The sequence below is a fragment of the Chinchilla lanigera genome, unplaced genomic scaffold, assembly GCF_000276665.1.
Source record: "Chinchilla lanigera isolate Chin_1 unplaced genomic scaffold, ChiLan1.0 scaffold00114, whole genome shotgun sequence".
NCBI lineage: Eukaryota > Metazoa > Chordata > Mammalia > Rodentia > Chinchillidae > Chinchilla > Chinchilla lanigera.
The window spans coordinates 148,696-163,539 of NW_004955515.1; the positions used below are offsets into that span (position 1 = coordinate 148,696).

Here is a 14,844-nt window from a genome sequence, read left to right on the forward strand (position 1 = left end):
ACAGTTCATGGCAGGCAGAAGACAGCAAAAGCACCAAGCAACAAGAGCAGTACTCTTTCTGCTACTTATATTCTGTCCAGGTAGAACTCACACACGGCTGAGGCCTTTTTAATCCTAGTATTGCACTGCAAATCAATTCCAGCATCACATCTTTAATCCAGCATCACACACTGTAGATCCAGTCACCTCCAAAATGCATGAGACTTTGTGGGACATCTAGACACAAGCCATAACAGCTAGCCTGGGCAACTTAGTGAGATCCTGTCTCAAAAAAAAAAAAATAATAGTTTTATTAATTATGTGGGTTTTCATGCCTGTTAAGATTTGTCTTACATGATTTGGAGCTCAGGTATTTGGTGCATACACGTTTATGATTGTTATCTCATCCCCTTGCAGTTTTCCCCTGACTAGTATGTAGTGACCTTCTTTATCTCTTTTGATTATAGTTGGTTTGAAGTTTACATTGTCTGTAAAGAGATAGCTACACCTGATTTTTTCTAAGTTCCTGTTGCATGGAGGATTGTTTTCCATCCTTTGACTTTTAGTCTATGGATTTCCTTTTGAGTGAAATGTGTTTCCTGTATAGAGCATATTGTTGGATTTCATTTTTTAATCTACTCTGCCAGTCTCTTTCTTTTGACTGGAGAATTGAGGCCATTTACATTTATAGTTATAACTGATATGTATTGATTTATCATTTTCATGTTATTTACTTGTGTTGATGTCCTACTTTTTCTACCTGTTTACTTGCTTCCTCTTGCTGACGTTTCATTTCTACTGTTGCTCTTGAAGTTGTGGTCAGATTTTTCTCTGTCTAGAATATCTTTTAGTACTCTTTGTAATGCTGGATTAGTGCTCATGAAGTTCTTCAATTGTTCTTTGTCATGAAAACATTTTATTTCTCCTTTGAATTTGAGGGATAGTTTTGCAGGGTGCATCAGTCTGTTTGGAAGCAGTTCTGTCTCAGGACCTGTAACACTTCGCTCCAAGCTCTTCTCGATTGGATGTTTTGTACTGAAAAGTCCGCCGTGATTCTGATGGGCTTTCCTTTATAGGTAATCTGTTTCTTTTCTCTAGCAACTTTTAATATTCTATTCTTTTGCGGGCGATCTCAGAAGTTGACTGTTAGATGTCTGAGTATAGTTTTCTTTTGGCTGCAGTTGGTTGGAGTTCTGTATGCCTCCTTTACCTGTATATCAGGTTCTGTTCCCATACTTGGGAAATTTTCTGGTATTATTTTGCCAATATTCTTTTTATGGCAGTTGTGTTGCCTCCTGCTGTTTCATTGACTCCTATAAGTCATACAATATTCCTCTTTGCCTCATCTTGCAGCTGGTGAATTGACTTTTCCTGGACCCTTGTTGATTTTACAAGATCCTTTCTTTCAAGGTCGCTAGCTGCCATGCTGTCTTCAAAGTCTCAGATTCTATCTTCAGCTTCATTCAAGTGGTTTTGGCAGCTTTCAATGGCAGCTTTGTTTTCCTGGAAGTCTCTTTGAATCTGTTTCATGTGTTCTAAGTCCTTTCTATATTTTTCATTTAACCCTTCTGTCCCTTGCCTTTGTTCTTCTATTTTCTTATATGTTTCTTCTTCAGACTTTTTGAGCAGTTCCTTCATTATTATTGTCATTTCATTTTTTGGCTGAGAGACCATTTCTGATCTCATGTCTTCTATGGCCTTACAGAGTTGTTTCTTTACTTCCATTGCAATCATTTCAGCTATTTCAGGCATGTGTTTACCAAGTTCTCCTATGTCGATGTCTCTTGGCCTTTTTCAGAGTTGGGTAGAGTTCTAGGATTTTGTTTTAGTCCTTTGTTTTGTCATGCTTGCTACCAGACACAGAAAGCTCAGTTTCCCTCTTCAGTGGCTGCACAGCAGAGGCCACTAGTATCCCTAATTTTGCTGTTGGTCAGGTTTGCCCCTCAGTGTCTGCTGAGAAGCACTACTTAGTGTCAGGTTTTCCAGCAGTTGTTGATTTGTATCTCTTTATCCCAGGTCTCAGACATGGGCATTGGTGTCAGCTGATGGCAGACCATCTGATCCAGCGTCCCCTTGTAGTTCAGGGCATGTGCACGGCCCATACTCGGGTTGTGCTGGTGTGACAATCCCGGTCCACTGGACCTATGTCCCCAGACAGTTCAGGGTATAGGCAAAATGCAGACACAAACTACAGGGTTGACAGTTTGTGAACTACCTGATTCTGTGTCTCCAGTCAGTTCAGGAACCAGATGCATGCAAAATGGGCTGCAGTCACAGACTGCCTGTGCCTGTGACCCCCTAGAGGGTCCGTGCACAAGTAAAGCACGGACTGGAACCACTTGACCAGCAGCTCTTGGAGCACTCGCTCACTCGGCACAGGGCATTCACAGGGAGGTGCCACATGTGCCCCCCCAGCTAGAGCAGTCCCTGGGGCTTCTGAGTGAGGACCTCTGGTTTACCGCGGGTACCTGGATGGCAGAAACTCAGCCTGTAATGGCGACAGGGTCCTTGGTCACCTGCTCTGCCCCCAGGAAGTAGATGGAAAATACTTGGCTCTCTCCTCGAGTTTCCGCTAGGAACCGTGGTGGTGGGAGTAAAGCACGGACTCAAACCACGGGACCATCAGCTCTTGGAACACTCGCTCACTAGGCATAGGGCGCAAGCAGTGGAGCTGTTCAATTGTTATTTCCTAGTTCCTTGTAATTTTTAAGAGATCTTTACTTTCACAATTGTTAGCTGCAATGCTATCTTCAAGATCTGGAAGTCTATCTTTGGCTTCATTCAAGTGATTTTGTCACTTTCGATAAATTTTTTGATTTACTGTATATCTATGTGAATCTGTTTCATGCATCCTAGTTCTTTCCTGTCTTATTCAGTTAACATTTCCGTTATTTGTCTATGTTCCTCTATTTTTTTATATATGTCTTCTTTAAATATGCTGAGCAATTCTTTCATTGTTGTTGCCATTTCATTTTTTACCTGAGAGATTATTTCTGATCTGATTTCTCCTAGGGCCTGATGGAGTTGTTTCTTTACTTCAGTTGCAATCATTTCAGAGATTTCCAGGGTGTGACTTTCGAGTTCTCCTACGGTGCTGTCTCCGGGATTTGCTCTAGTTGGGGTGAAGTTCTGAGATGCATTTTGGCCCTTCCTCTTGTCATTGTGGATGTCGGAGTGAAGTGCTGGGCCTCATCCTCCCCAGGCAGCTTGCTGGAAGTCACTAGGGCCCCTAGATTTCCTGGTTGTCAGGCTTGCCCTACAATGGCAGCAGGTGTTCCACCAGGTCTAAGAACCTCAGGCACTTTCTGGAATGCCCAGCTAAGATAAGTGCCACGATGACAACAGAGCACTGGCCGTTTTGACCAGGGTCCCCAGGCAATTGACTGTGGGCACCTGGTTCTCAGGCTGATCCACAGTATCAACAGAACATGCAGTGCTGGATCAGGGTCCTCAGGCAGCTGATGGGGCGTGCCTGTCTGTTCAGGGCCTCTGACAAAACTGACAATGTCATTGGGACTTGGAGGACCTGTCTGAGTTCCTTGGCAGATGACTATGGGCTCTCAGGGCTTCTGGGGCTTCAGGAGTGATCCACAATGTCTGTGGAGCACAGGGCACCAGTCTGAGTTCCTCTGTCGGCTGGGTAATGGCGACTCAGTCTAACTTGCACCACAACCAGCAATAACCACGGGGCACGGGACACCAGTTCAAGTTCCCCTGGTGGCTGGGGAATAGTGTGCTGAACTCAGGCATGACTTACAATGTCCACAGAGCTCAGTAAGGCATGCCCCACAATAATCATGGAATGTGGGGTGCCAGTTCATGCTCGCCTGGCGGCTGGGTGATGGCAACCCAGGCTACTACAGGTGCTGTACTAAGCACAAGGCGCAGAATGCGTTTGTGCTCCCCCGGCAGCTGTGTGATGGTGACCCAGACTAAGGCAGGTACCGCACTAAGCAGAGGGTGCAGGACACCAGTTCCTGCTCCCTGGTGGCTGGGTGATGGTGTCCCAGACTAATTTGCGCTGCAACCCGCAATAACCATGGGGTGCAGGGCAGCAGTTGGAGTTCCTGTAGTGGCCGGGGAGTGGTGCCCTGAACTCAGGTGCTACTTAAAATGTCCACAGAGTGCAGTGTGTCAATCTAAGTTCCCCAGACGGCTGGCTGATGATGACCCATACTAAGGCTCACCCCACAGTAACCACAGGGCACAGGGTGCCGGTTCGTGCTCCCCTGGCAGCTGGGTGATGGTGACCCAGACTAGTGTAGGTGCTGCACTTGGTAAAGTGGACTTTAAGTGCGCCTGACTAATAGGGCACAGTGTTCTCATGACATCTGTAAAAATCATTTTAAAATACAAAATTTTACCTCAGAGAAATAAGAGACAGATTAGCCCTAAGAAGAAAATCTTAATCCAGGTAAAATTTAAAACAAATTTTGCAAATAAGAAAATTTTTCAATGTAAACATTTCTGGAGTCAAAATGTAACGTTATTGTCAGAAATCATTTCTGTAATTTGAGACAAAATGTATACTAAAGGTTAAGATAATAAGCGAGGAGCCATAATATTCTAAATTGTAATACATAGTCCAGGAAGGAATCAAGTGGGATAACTAATAGAAATTGAGGGAGCAGACTCTTGCCTGAAGTAGTGATATGCATGTGCAGCCATAGCTGGAGGCAGATGACAAAGCTGAGCAAATCAGCTAGGAGATGGTGGGACCAAGGGCCAGGTCCAAGGAGGCCTGGGAAATGTGTGAGAAGACACACAGGTGGGCCAAGGAGTGAGTGTGCAGACTTCTAGTGGGAGGCAGGAAGCAATAGGTCATGATGTCCTTTCAGGAACAGGGAACTGTCCTCCCATTTTCTTGGCCTGGGAAGCACCGTTCAGAGCATACAGTTTACCTTGCTTTCTCTGTTTGTCAGAATCAGAACTCCACTGCATGGTGCTCCCACCAGTCACCAGTTGTGCTCCCTTCCATGGGCCTTGAAAATGCACACTTTCAGAATCACTTCTGTGTGAGATACTTTGAACCTGGAAGGGATTCATGTTTGTGTGTGGTTCCTTCCTCAGCATTTCTGGATTGAAAGTGGTGGGGGAGTCCTTTTCTCCAGCATTTCATCTTCAACTGGAAGACAGCACTGGATCTCGAGAAAAAGATGTGAAACTACTTCAGGAAATCATAAGTCAGGTAAGGATTCATTTACTCAGGTGAGCCTCCCCACACCTCTTCCACACCCCCAGAAGTTTTTTCATGTCATTTTTCCCTGAGAGATAGGATATCATGGCATTTGTTGGTCACCACATTCATGACATGGGCCTGTTCTGCTGCTGCTGGCCCTTCCTAACTGCCTCTGCCTGATTCAGAGGGTGCTGTATGGATAGACCATGGACACTCCCTCCCATGGAGTCAATTCCATTCCTACTGTAGTAGCTACACTCTGTGACACACTGTATTTAGATATACTTCTTTTTGAGCAGTAGTCAGCTCTAAACAACTTGCTTGCTCGCTATTTGCACAGTCAAGCTCTGAGGCATGCACCTAGGGAGCATGTGTGTGGACTCACACTCCCAAGACAGCTACTGACCCAGGTGACCCCCAGAGCAGCTCAGAGACAGCCATTAACTATTATTATAAAGTCATAATGCTCCTGTAATTAAGGAAGAAAGAAGGAGTACCCTGTAACATGCCTAACTTGGGAAACATGTTTAAATTCTTTGTTGTCTGAAATTCATTTTCCTAGTAATTACAACTAAGTTGTTGACAAGCCGCACATCACTAGGAAAGCCTCTTTCCCTGGCCTCAGCAGCGCCTGCCCGAGAGCCTCCCTCAGGCCTTTGGTCTGGCTCCCCCTCCTGGTAAGGAGCCCTCCATGGGTCTAAGGTACTGAGCAACTTGTGGGTGAGAGCAAGGATTGAACCCAGCCCCTTTGCACTGAACTACATCCCCAACCTGGTTTTTTGTTTTTGAGACAAGGTCTTGCTAAGTCACTAGGTTGCTCAAGGTGGGCTCAAAGTTGCAGTCTTCCAGCCTTAGTCACCAGAGTGCTGAGGTTACAAGTGTACACCCTGTACCTGTTGTAGTATGCCTCTGAGGATGAAAACGGGTTGCATTCTGTGTCTTTGTCCTGCGGGAATTCCATCCCGACTCCTGGCCTAACGCAGGGCTGCTGGTCATCTTGAGTTCCTGATGGCTGCCGCCTGTCATGTGCCTTTTGTCAGGCAAGGCCCAGTACCAGGCTTCCTCCATCTGTGTGATATCTCAGCCAGGTGTTTGTCAGTCACATGGCTGCTCAGTCTGCAGACCAAGCTGTGAGGGGCACTGGCTGCAGAGCTCCTTTCGCTGTCCTCCATCCTACACTGTCTGAACCATTGGAATGATGGTTCCACAGAGGGCTGCACACAATCTATTAAAAAACAAAAACAACTACTATCTGAGATTACTGATTAAGGGAAGTTGTCAGAGTGTGAGTGGTCAGGCTGGCTGGCCTTAGCTTGCTGGGTAATCCCCTCAAGTTCAGAGGACCTATGGAAAGAGAGGCACCTTTATGGTAGAGAAGCATCCCACTGCCCCCTTGACTGCTACTGCCCTGGTGTTTTTTATATACAAACAAAATGTAACTTGTGACTCAAAAACTTAGACAAAGGTAAAACCAAAACAAGTTTATAGGTTCAATACAAATCAAGTAGACAAGGTAGCACACATCAAACTCCACATGTTACATCCATGTGATAGGTGAGTTTGGTGTTTTCAACAGAGTTGCCCTCATTTACAGGACTGAGGCTAACAGCCACAGAATGGTCCTGGTAAGCTACGTGTGCTTGTGTTGAATCCTAGACTCTGTCTGCCCTCAGTCCATCTCAGGATAGGTATCTGCACATGGTCCTGTGGTGTGACACTGGCCTTTTCTAGATGACAGGGTGTCCACTCCATATTAAATCCCTCTGTTTCTTGTTCTTAATTGAAATAGCTAAACTGCTTTGTTCCAAAGAGAGACATAGGGGCTGTTATGCATGAGGTGACTTGACAGAACCAACATAGAAGATGAAAGTCTATGGGCAGCTGTCAGATCCTGAGTTTCTATGTGTAGGCCACCCTGTGATGCTGGCTATCTTAGGGGATCATTTTGAGTATTGAATGAGAGTAGTCGGGGACAGAGAACAAAATACTATCTGGAAACCTCATTTATGGGAAGAAAACAGAAAGAAATGTCTTACAGCTTCTTTATGTCATAATAGCTTCCATCTTCAAAATCCTTAGCATCTTTTGCCCTGCTTCTCTTTTTCTTACTTGGGGAAAAAAGAATCATAGCAATTCTTGTTACATTTTGTAGAACCAAAAGTTTTGCCAAGTTTAGGTTGAGTTGTTCAACAAGATGCTGTTTTCACAAACTAAGCTCTGGTTTGGACTGTGTCTTACGTGGCCAGAGCCAGGCAGTCAGGCCACGTGTCATGAGGCCTCAGGCCTCCAGGTGTACTTCCTGAGAGAGGAGTCAGCAAGAGGCTATCTGTGCCATCCTCCCTCACAGCTGACAGCATGGTCTTTCTTCAGGCAGATAATTTTACTGCCAGGCATTTGGGGTGATTTTCTTTACTTTATGCTGCCCACTTACAACCCCACCCCCCACGTAAAATTCACCCCTTTAAGTATACAAGTATATTCACAAGGTTCTGCAACCATTACTGTCTAACTGCAGAATATTTCCGTTGCTGCAAAAGGAAGCCCCTGTAACTTACTCATTTTAGTGTTTGTGCTTTCTTTATTTTAATAGAGAACATCTTAACATAAAAAACAAAAGACTTGTTGACAAGTGGTTAATATATAGGCAAGCTATGCAAAAGCTGGGTTAATACCAGACTTTTCAGTGCCTGGTAGCACCTTGCCCAAATGGAACTTCAGGACGCAGTCATTTCTGTGTGTATTGAAGTGCAATAGTTTCTCCCTGATACAGTCCTGTTGGTGGTGTTTTCAAATCCAGCTCTAGGTTGATCCTTAGGGATTTGCTTATACTGCTCCCCTGGGTTAGAACTCAACTTTGTCCGAACAGCACCCCCAAGCTACCTATGGCTGTGTAAACTCACACTGAATAAAAATATGTATAATTGGACACGCAGCCTTGCAGGAACATGAGCATACTCATTGTTACAGAAAGCTCTGTGGAAAGTGAATGCTACTTACAATGTTGTTATGGTATTTCAGTTTTGTCTCCTAGCAGTTATAATTGGAATTAAAGCACTGATGAGAGCTTTCCGGGTACCTTCCTGTTTCAACTACAAGTGTCTTGAAAATCCAGGTTGCTAATATTTGCCTTTTTCTCCCTACAGTGCATGGACAAAAGTATTGCATTAACTCAGGCATGCTACTTGGAGAAAGAAGAAAAATGCCTCCCTCCTCCAAGGTTGGTTGACATTAAAATAGGACCATAATTTTCTTTCCTCCTTTAGACTTCGCATGAAATATATTGTGTTTTGAGAATTCCCAAGTGACTCCCCAGGACAAGGAAGAATGTGCTTAAAATACTGCAGACTACCAGTTCTCAAACCAGATGTTTTTAAATTTTAACTGAAAAGCACCTCAGAACTCAATATCTTCCTAGTTAACAGAAATATGTGGGATCCCAAGAGTGAAGTTGAACAAACAGGTTCCATCCAGCTAATGTCTGCCATGTCCAAGGGCAGCCTGTACTATGCCTACAGCTCCAGCTGCAAGACAGTCCTACTAGGAACATACGCAGTCTCGGTCAGAGTGCATTTGTACTTCACCCAACCAGTACCGCAACACCTTGGGAAAGCGGGGAAGGTCCACAGCCCATACACTCACTCACAGTTAAAGTGAGGAAAGAGACACTACATTCAAGCCATTGTCCTGGGTCAGACTGCAAAAAGAGGCACAGTCAGCTCTGTCCTGAGATGTCCCTGAGGTTTCTGAGAGCAAATGCTGCCCTGTGGCTGAAGAAATGAGCTCAGACATCACCAGCTTTGAACAGTTCCAGTTAGAATTGCACACTTCCCATGGTGTAAAAGCACATCCACACACCACTCTGTTTTGTACTTTCAAGACAGTATTTAGTAAGTTGCCCAAGAAACCCAACACTTTTTTATAAAATAGGCCTTGTGTGAGATGCCTTTTCCCAGCTCTAGGCTAACATAAATATTCTGGGCACATTTAAAGGAGAATAGACTCAGCTGTGAGTTTAATAGAATAGGGGTATTAAATGCAGTGTCCACATAGGGTGGCTTTGTTGGAATTAGTGCCCATCATGAATCCAGGAATGTGCTTTGCCTCTGTCAGGCACCTGGTAGGCCTCATAGCCCTTCAGCAGATGAGTAGTATGAGCTTTGCTTAGGGTTTACAGTGGCCCTGAGACTTCCAGGTACATCTTTAAGTCCAGAGCAGAAGCTGCAGACAGGCTAGGGAGACACAAGAGAACCCTGAGGAGTCTGAATGCTCTGCATATGCAGAAGGCCAGGCTGGGAATGGAGTAGCTCAAAGCTCTGCCCCTCTTTTTACCACATTTACCTTCATATTTGATCCTGTATGTATTTGGTGAAAATGCACATTCAGGACAGGACCCATGCTTGGTTGGTAGCTTTATTGCTTGACCCACAAGTACACTAGGTAAGTAAGTGTCTGCTGAAGCAGTTTATTTACAAAGGAAAGTGAAGCTCATTTCTTTTTTTGATGTGGAAAGTGCTTTGGATTGAACCCCAGGCCTTCTTTCTAAGCAGTATCTCCAGCTTTTTTTTTTTTCTGGTCTTTTCGAGACAGGGTCTCGCTATGCAGTTCACGCTGGCCTTGGGCTCACTTTGTAGCCCGGGCTGGTCTCAAATTCACAATTCTGCCTCAGCCTCTCGAGTGCTCTCAAGCCCTCTTTTGTTTTGGAGACGATCTCACTAATCAGTTACCCAGGCTGAGCTAAGTTGCTTTACCCTCCTAGATTGTTGTGATTACAGTGTGTATAACTATACCTGGCAAACTCATTTCTTTACATTCCTAAAAACTTCAAAATGTCTGCCTTGCCTCAAAATGTCATAGGAAATCTACACTGCTTATTGAATTGTGAATAGGAACAACCACTCATCAGTTTGAAAACGTTGGATTCCTACTTTGTCTGGTGCTGCTTTTGGCAGCTGATTATTGACATAGTTCCTGGCTTCCATAGCAGAGCCCATAGCAGGTCACCCTGAATACATACACACCAGAGTATAAGCCAGACACCAGACACTTTTGCCAGTGACCAGACAGCAAGTATATTATGCTTGCAGGTCCTCATGTCCCTGTCACAGCTATTCATCTCAGCCGTGGTAGAGAGACAGTACTATAGTTGTAGAAAAGAGGTAGTGAGTAAGTTAAGTATCAGCAGAACATTATTTACGTACAAGTGACAGTGACTGCTGAATTTGGCTCCCTGGCCATAGGTGACTGACCTCTGGTGTAGTCTCTCATTTGATTTTTTTTATGTCCTTTGTTATTTCAGCATCAGAGTTGTGGTCACAGTGGAACAGACAGAGGAAGAGCTGGAGAGAGCTGCATCTACCATCAAGGAAGTAGCGCAGGCTGTCCTGCTGTAGGCCAAACCCAGCACCCTGTGGCCCCCATCATGAACATGCAGACAGGACTCCTCAGAGATACCTCAGGAGAACTCAGTGATGTCTAGTGGGATTGTTACCAAGCAGTGTCAAAATAGACCAAATGTGTGACTGAGAGAAGGGTGGATGTTCATTATTTTTACAAGGAAACATTTACACACCCAAGAATTGATTTTTTAAGGGGAAGGCTAATGACAGTACCTACCCTAGTGTTTAATTTCTTCTGTCTAGTATTGTTTAAATGTTTTATTGTAGTACTATTTTTTATTGTTTTTGTTGTTGAAACTGGAGCTTTAGTTTCTCTTCTCTCTCTTCTGTGGTAATGATTCTGTAAGCATACCTTAATAGTTCATAAAAACAACTTTGCAGTAATTCATGCTAAGAGGAACACTTTGGTGATGTGATAACATAGTTTACTACTAAAGATGTAATTCAACCACATCTTTTCCATTCTTCATCATGTAAGGTGGCTGACATGCAAAGAAACACTTTTTGTGTAATTATTATAAATTTCATTATCTATGGACCCCAGAATTTAATACACACTAGATACTGATATGATACCATTTCTAATCTGAGTATCCCCAACAAGAGAATATTTGTTCTATTTCCTAAATGAGCAATAATTTCAGTCACTTTTATTTTAATACAAATATTGACCTTTACATTTATTAGGTGTAATTTATTATGCAAAGAGGGTTGTTGTGTTGATCCAAAGATGTAAATCATGTCCTAGATACTTTAAAATGTCTCAGATGTGCTTTTTTTTTTTATAGTGGGTTTGCTGGGGAGATAAACCATGGCTTTTTACAAGCTAAGGAAAATGAGAACTTTTGCTCTTCATTTATGAGTTCTACATATCTATGAAAGCTTTAAAAAAATTTTAAGCTGTACTGTAGCTGTTTTTTCTTTAGCAAACCAAGTTAAATGATATAAAGGTTTGTAATATGTACCACAAAATAGTACATAAATATTAATTTCATCTTGTCTTATTTGAAAGCAAACAAATTGGAAAAATAAACACAACTTTATAATCTATGTTCATACTAACAAATGTTCTTCAACATATTTTTAAATGACACATTTTTTAATGATTAATTTGTTTTGCTTGAGGTATTTCATACAGATGTGCCTTGTGATTGCTGCTGCTTTAGAGGATACAATACTGTCTAGGGGATGAATCTCTTTTGTTTTGTTTTTTAATGAAATAAACCTACATTACTGATGACAAGTCTGTTTGCATAAGTAGTGTTCAACAGTATAATCTCTTAATTTTAGAAATGTTTTGCAAATTTACAGCAGCATTCTTTTTGCATGTACTTTTATTTTGTTTTGGGAAATCATTTCTCAGTCCCTTTCTTCATAGCTGTTATTGCTTAAATCAAAGCCTGTGGAGCCCCCACCGGCTCCTATGTTGAAGGCTTCATTCTCATGCAGTGGTAGTGCTGAGAGGTGGGGCTTTGGGAAAGTGATTGGGGTCATAAGGACCCTGACGTCATCAGTGGATTTACCTATTGATGGATTCATAGTTGATGGGTATTAGGAGATGATGGAAACTTAGGCAGTAGGACCTACTTGAAAGGAATGGATCCTTGGTATGCTTTTGAGGGGTATATCTTGTTCCTGGATGTTGGTTCTTTTTCTTTCTCTGCTTCCTGACTTGCCCTTCCACATGTTCCCACTACCATGGTGTTCTGATTCATCTCAAGAATCTCTGAAACCATGAGCCAGAATAAACCTTTCATCCTTTACATTGATTTTCTTAGATGTTCTGTTGTAGTAACAGAAAGCTTTTTAACACAATACCCAACCAAAGAATACATATCTGACATTTCTTAGATTCCTGATTTAATGACTGGCCACTTAGGACTACAGAAATACTAAAGTCATTTTTCTTCTAAACAAGAATAGTTATATTTGGGCTTTGTTTATAATACTTTATAGCATCTAGGTGTTTCTTGCTACCTTTTTAAAAATGACCAGAAGTTTCTGAAAAAGGTGGAACAATATGTTACTTTAATCCTTTACACACCAACATTTTAAATAAAAAGAACCAAAGATAATGTCTTTGTATTAAAATTAGAGTGACCACAATCCAGTAACATATACCACATAAACTGTATGTCTGCTAGAAACATTGGATCAAATTGAGGCTTAATGCTGAAAAATGAATAATTTTATATCTGAAGCAGGTTACAGATTTCTCTTTTACAAAGAGTAAAAGGGCTCTAATGTGCCTTGTCAGTGATCTTCTATTTTAAAGGCAGTGGCTTGAGGGAAATGGCCTGAAAACCACTCGGAACCCATTTCCACTCAACATGGTTGGCCCAGGGGAAAGGGAACAATTGCTCTTTTTTTTTTTTTTAATCATGTACAACTAGATTCAGCTGGAACTCAGGAAAAGTCAAGCTTTAAGGCGCATCTTTCCATCAAATTTGGAATTTCACTAATTGTACCTTGTACTAGTTGTACACTCAGATTATGTTCTATGAGAAATTATTCTGCTTTCATAATCCACGTGTTCTAAGAGATTAATCAAAATCAAAGATATGAGAAGTAGTAGAAAAGGCACATTTTAAAATTATGAAATAGGATAATAAAAAATCCAGTGTGTGAGCCTGAGACTACTCTCCCTGGTGGACATAAAACTTTGGTCCAGAAGTAGAGATGTCCAAGCAAAAATATGATTACCGAAATCCAAGTATCTCCCAACCCCACCCCCCAAGAAAAAAAAACTAATAATAACTTCAAATAAAAATATCCATAACCTACACCTGTGTGATCCAGCTCTAGAACTGTCTGGGGAACTGGAGGATTACTGAAATACAGATAAAGTAGTAAGTCATCTCAGCAGCATATGAGGAGAAGTAGTAGAGTGTTTTCCAGAGATTCAGAGGAGAAAGTGTGAATCAAGGGTTTTATATACCCAAAGGTGTCTTTCAAATAACAGGGTTACAGAAAAACAGTGTAAATATAGAGGTCAATGTTGTATTCCTGAAACATCAATAGGTGATATCAAGAGATGATTACATTTCACCAAAGAGCTATTTAGCAATGAATATTTAATTAGATACAAGACTAGGAAGTAACAATGTGGAAATTAATGTGTAAATGGTACCTAATCTGACAAGTAGAAATGATGCTAATTACTGGTAGATAAGAGAGGAAAGGCAGAAAACTGCAGCTGGCCTATTAATTCAGTTAATAGGGTACAAGGACATCAAATAAAAATGAAATACTAGGAAATTAGAGGAGAAACACATTAAGGAGTTTTGATTATAATTAGTAGGGCAAAAGCACAATCCTTCCTGAATTCTTAAGAAAAGCACAAAGGGGCATTACAGACAGAGTCTCTGCCCTCCCTGCACCTGTAGCAGACAGGAGGTCCTCACTGAGAAGCCCCAGGCACTTCTCTGGCTAGGTTGGGCACGTGTAGCCCCTCCCTGTATGTGCATGCCTTACACTGAGTGAGCAAGTGCTCAGGGAGCTGCTGGTCCCGCAGTTTGAATCCATGCTTTGCTCACACCTCACAGTTCCCAGCTGAAACCCGCGGAGAGAGCCAGGTATCTCTCATCTACTTCCTGAGGGCAGAGCGGGAGACCCAGGACCCTGCCACTATTACAGACTGAGTCTCTGCACTTCCTGCACCTGCAGCAGACAGGAGGTCCTCACTCAGAATCCCCAGGGACTTCTCAGGCTGGGGGCATGGTGTGTAGCCTCTCATTGTGCTCATGTGTCCTGCGCTGAATGAGCGAGTGCCCTGGGAGCTGCTGGTCCCTTGGTTCGAGACTGTGTTGTACTCAAACCACCATGGTTCCCAGCTGAAACTCAAGGAGAGAGCCACATATTTCCTATCTGGTTTCTGTAAGTATCCTGAACTGACTGGAGACACAGAATCAGGTGGTTCACAAACTCTCGACCCTGTAGTTTGTGTCTGCATTTTGCCTGTACCCTGCACTGCCTGGGGACATAGGTCCACTGGACCAGGATTGTCACACCAGTACAAACCGAGTTTGGGCCCTGCTTGTGCCCTGAGCTGCAAGGGGACGCTGGATCAGATGGTCTGCCATCAGCTGACACCAATGCCTGCATCTGAGAATGGGGATAACTAGATACAAATCAACAACTGCCAGAAAATCCGAGACTAAAGTAGCGCTTCTCAGAGGTCACTCAGGGAAACCTGACCAACAGGAAAACTAGGGACAGTTTTCTTTGCTGTGGCATTTGCTGTGCAGCCACTGAAGAGGGAAACTCAACTTTCTGCATCCAGTAGCAAAC

At 42.9% G+C, this 14,844-nt stretch overlaps 1 protein-coding gene across 1 annotated transcript in view; it reads left to right on the forward strand.

The window, feature by feature from the left end:
- The window catches only part of Sptlc1 (serine palmitoyltransferase, long chain base subunit 1), a 103,302-nt gene extending 90,985 nt beyond the window's left edge, over positions 1 to 12,317 (forward strand). Inside the window, exons 13-15 of the mRNA XM_005408864.2 lie at positions 5,050 to 5,167; positions 8,302 to 8,375; positions 10,455 to 12,317. Coding sequence (XP_005408921.1) covers positions 5,050 to 5,167; positions 8,302 to 8,375; positions 10,455 to 10,548 — 286 coding nt within the window. The 3' untranslated portion in view covers positions 10,549 to 12,317. The remainder of the gene's footprint in view (positions 1 to 5,049; positions 5,168 to 8,301; positions 8,376 to 10,454) is intronic.
- Positions 12,318 to 14,844: the final 2,527 nt, after the last annotated feature.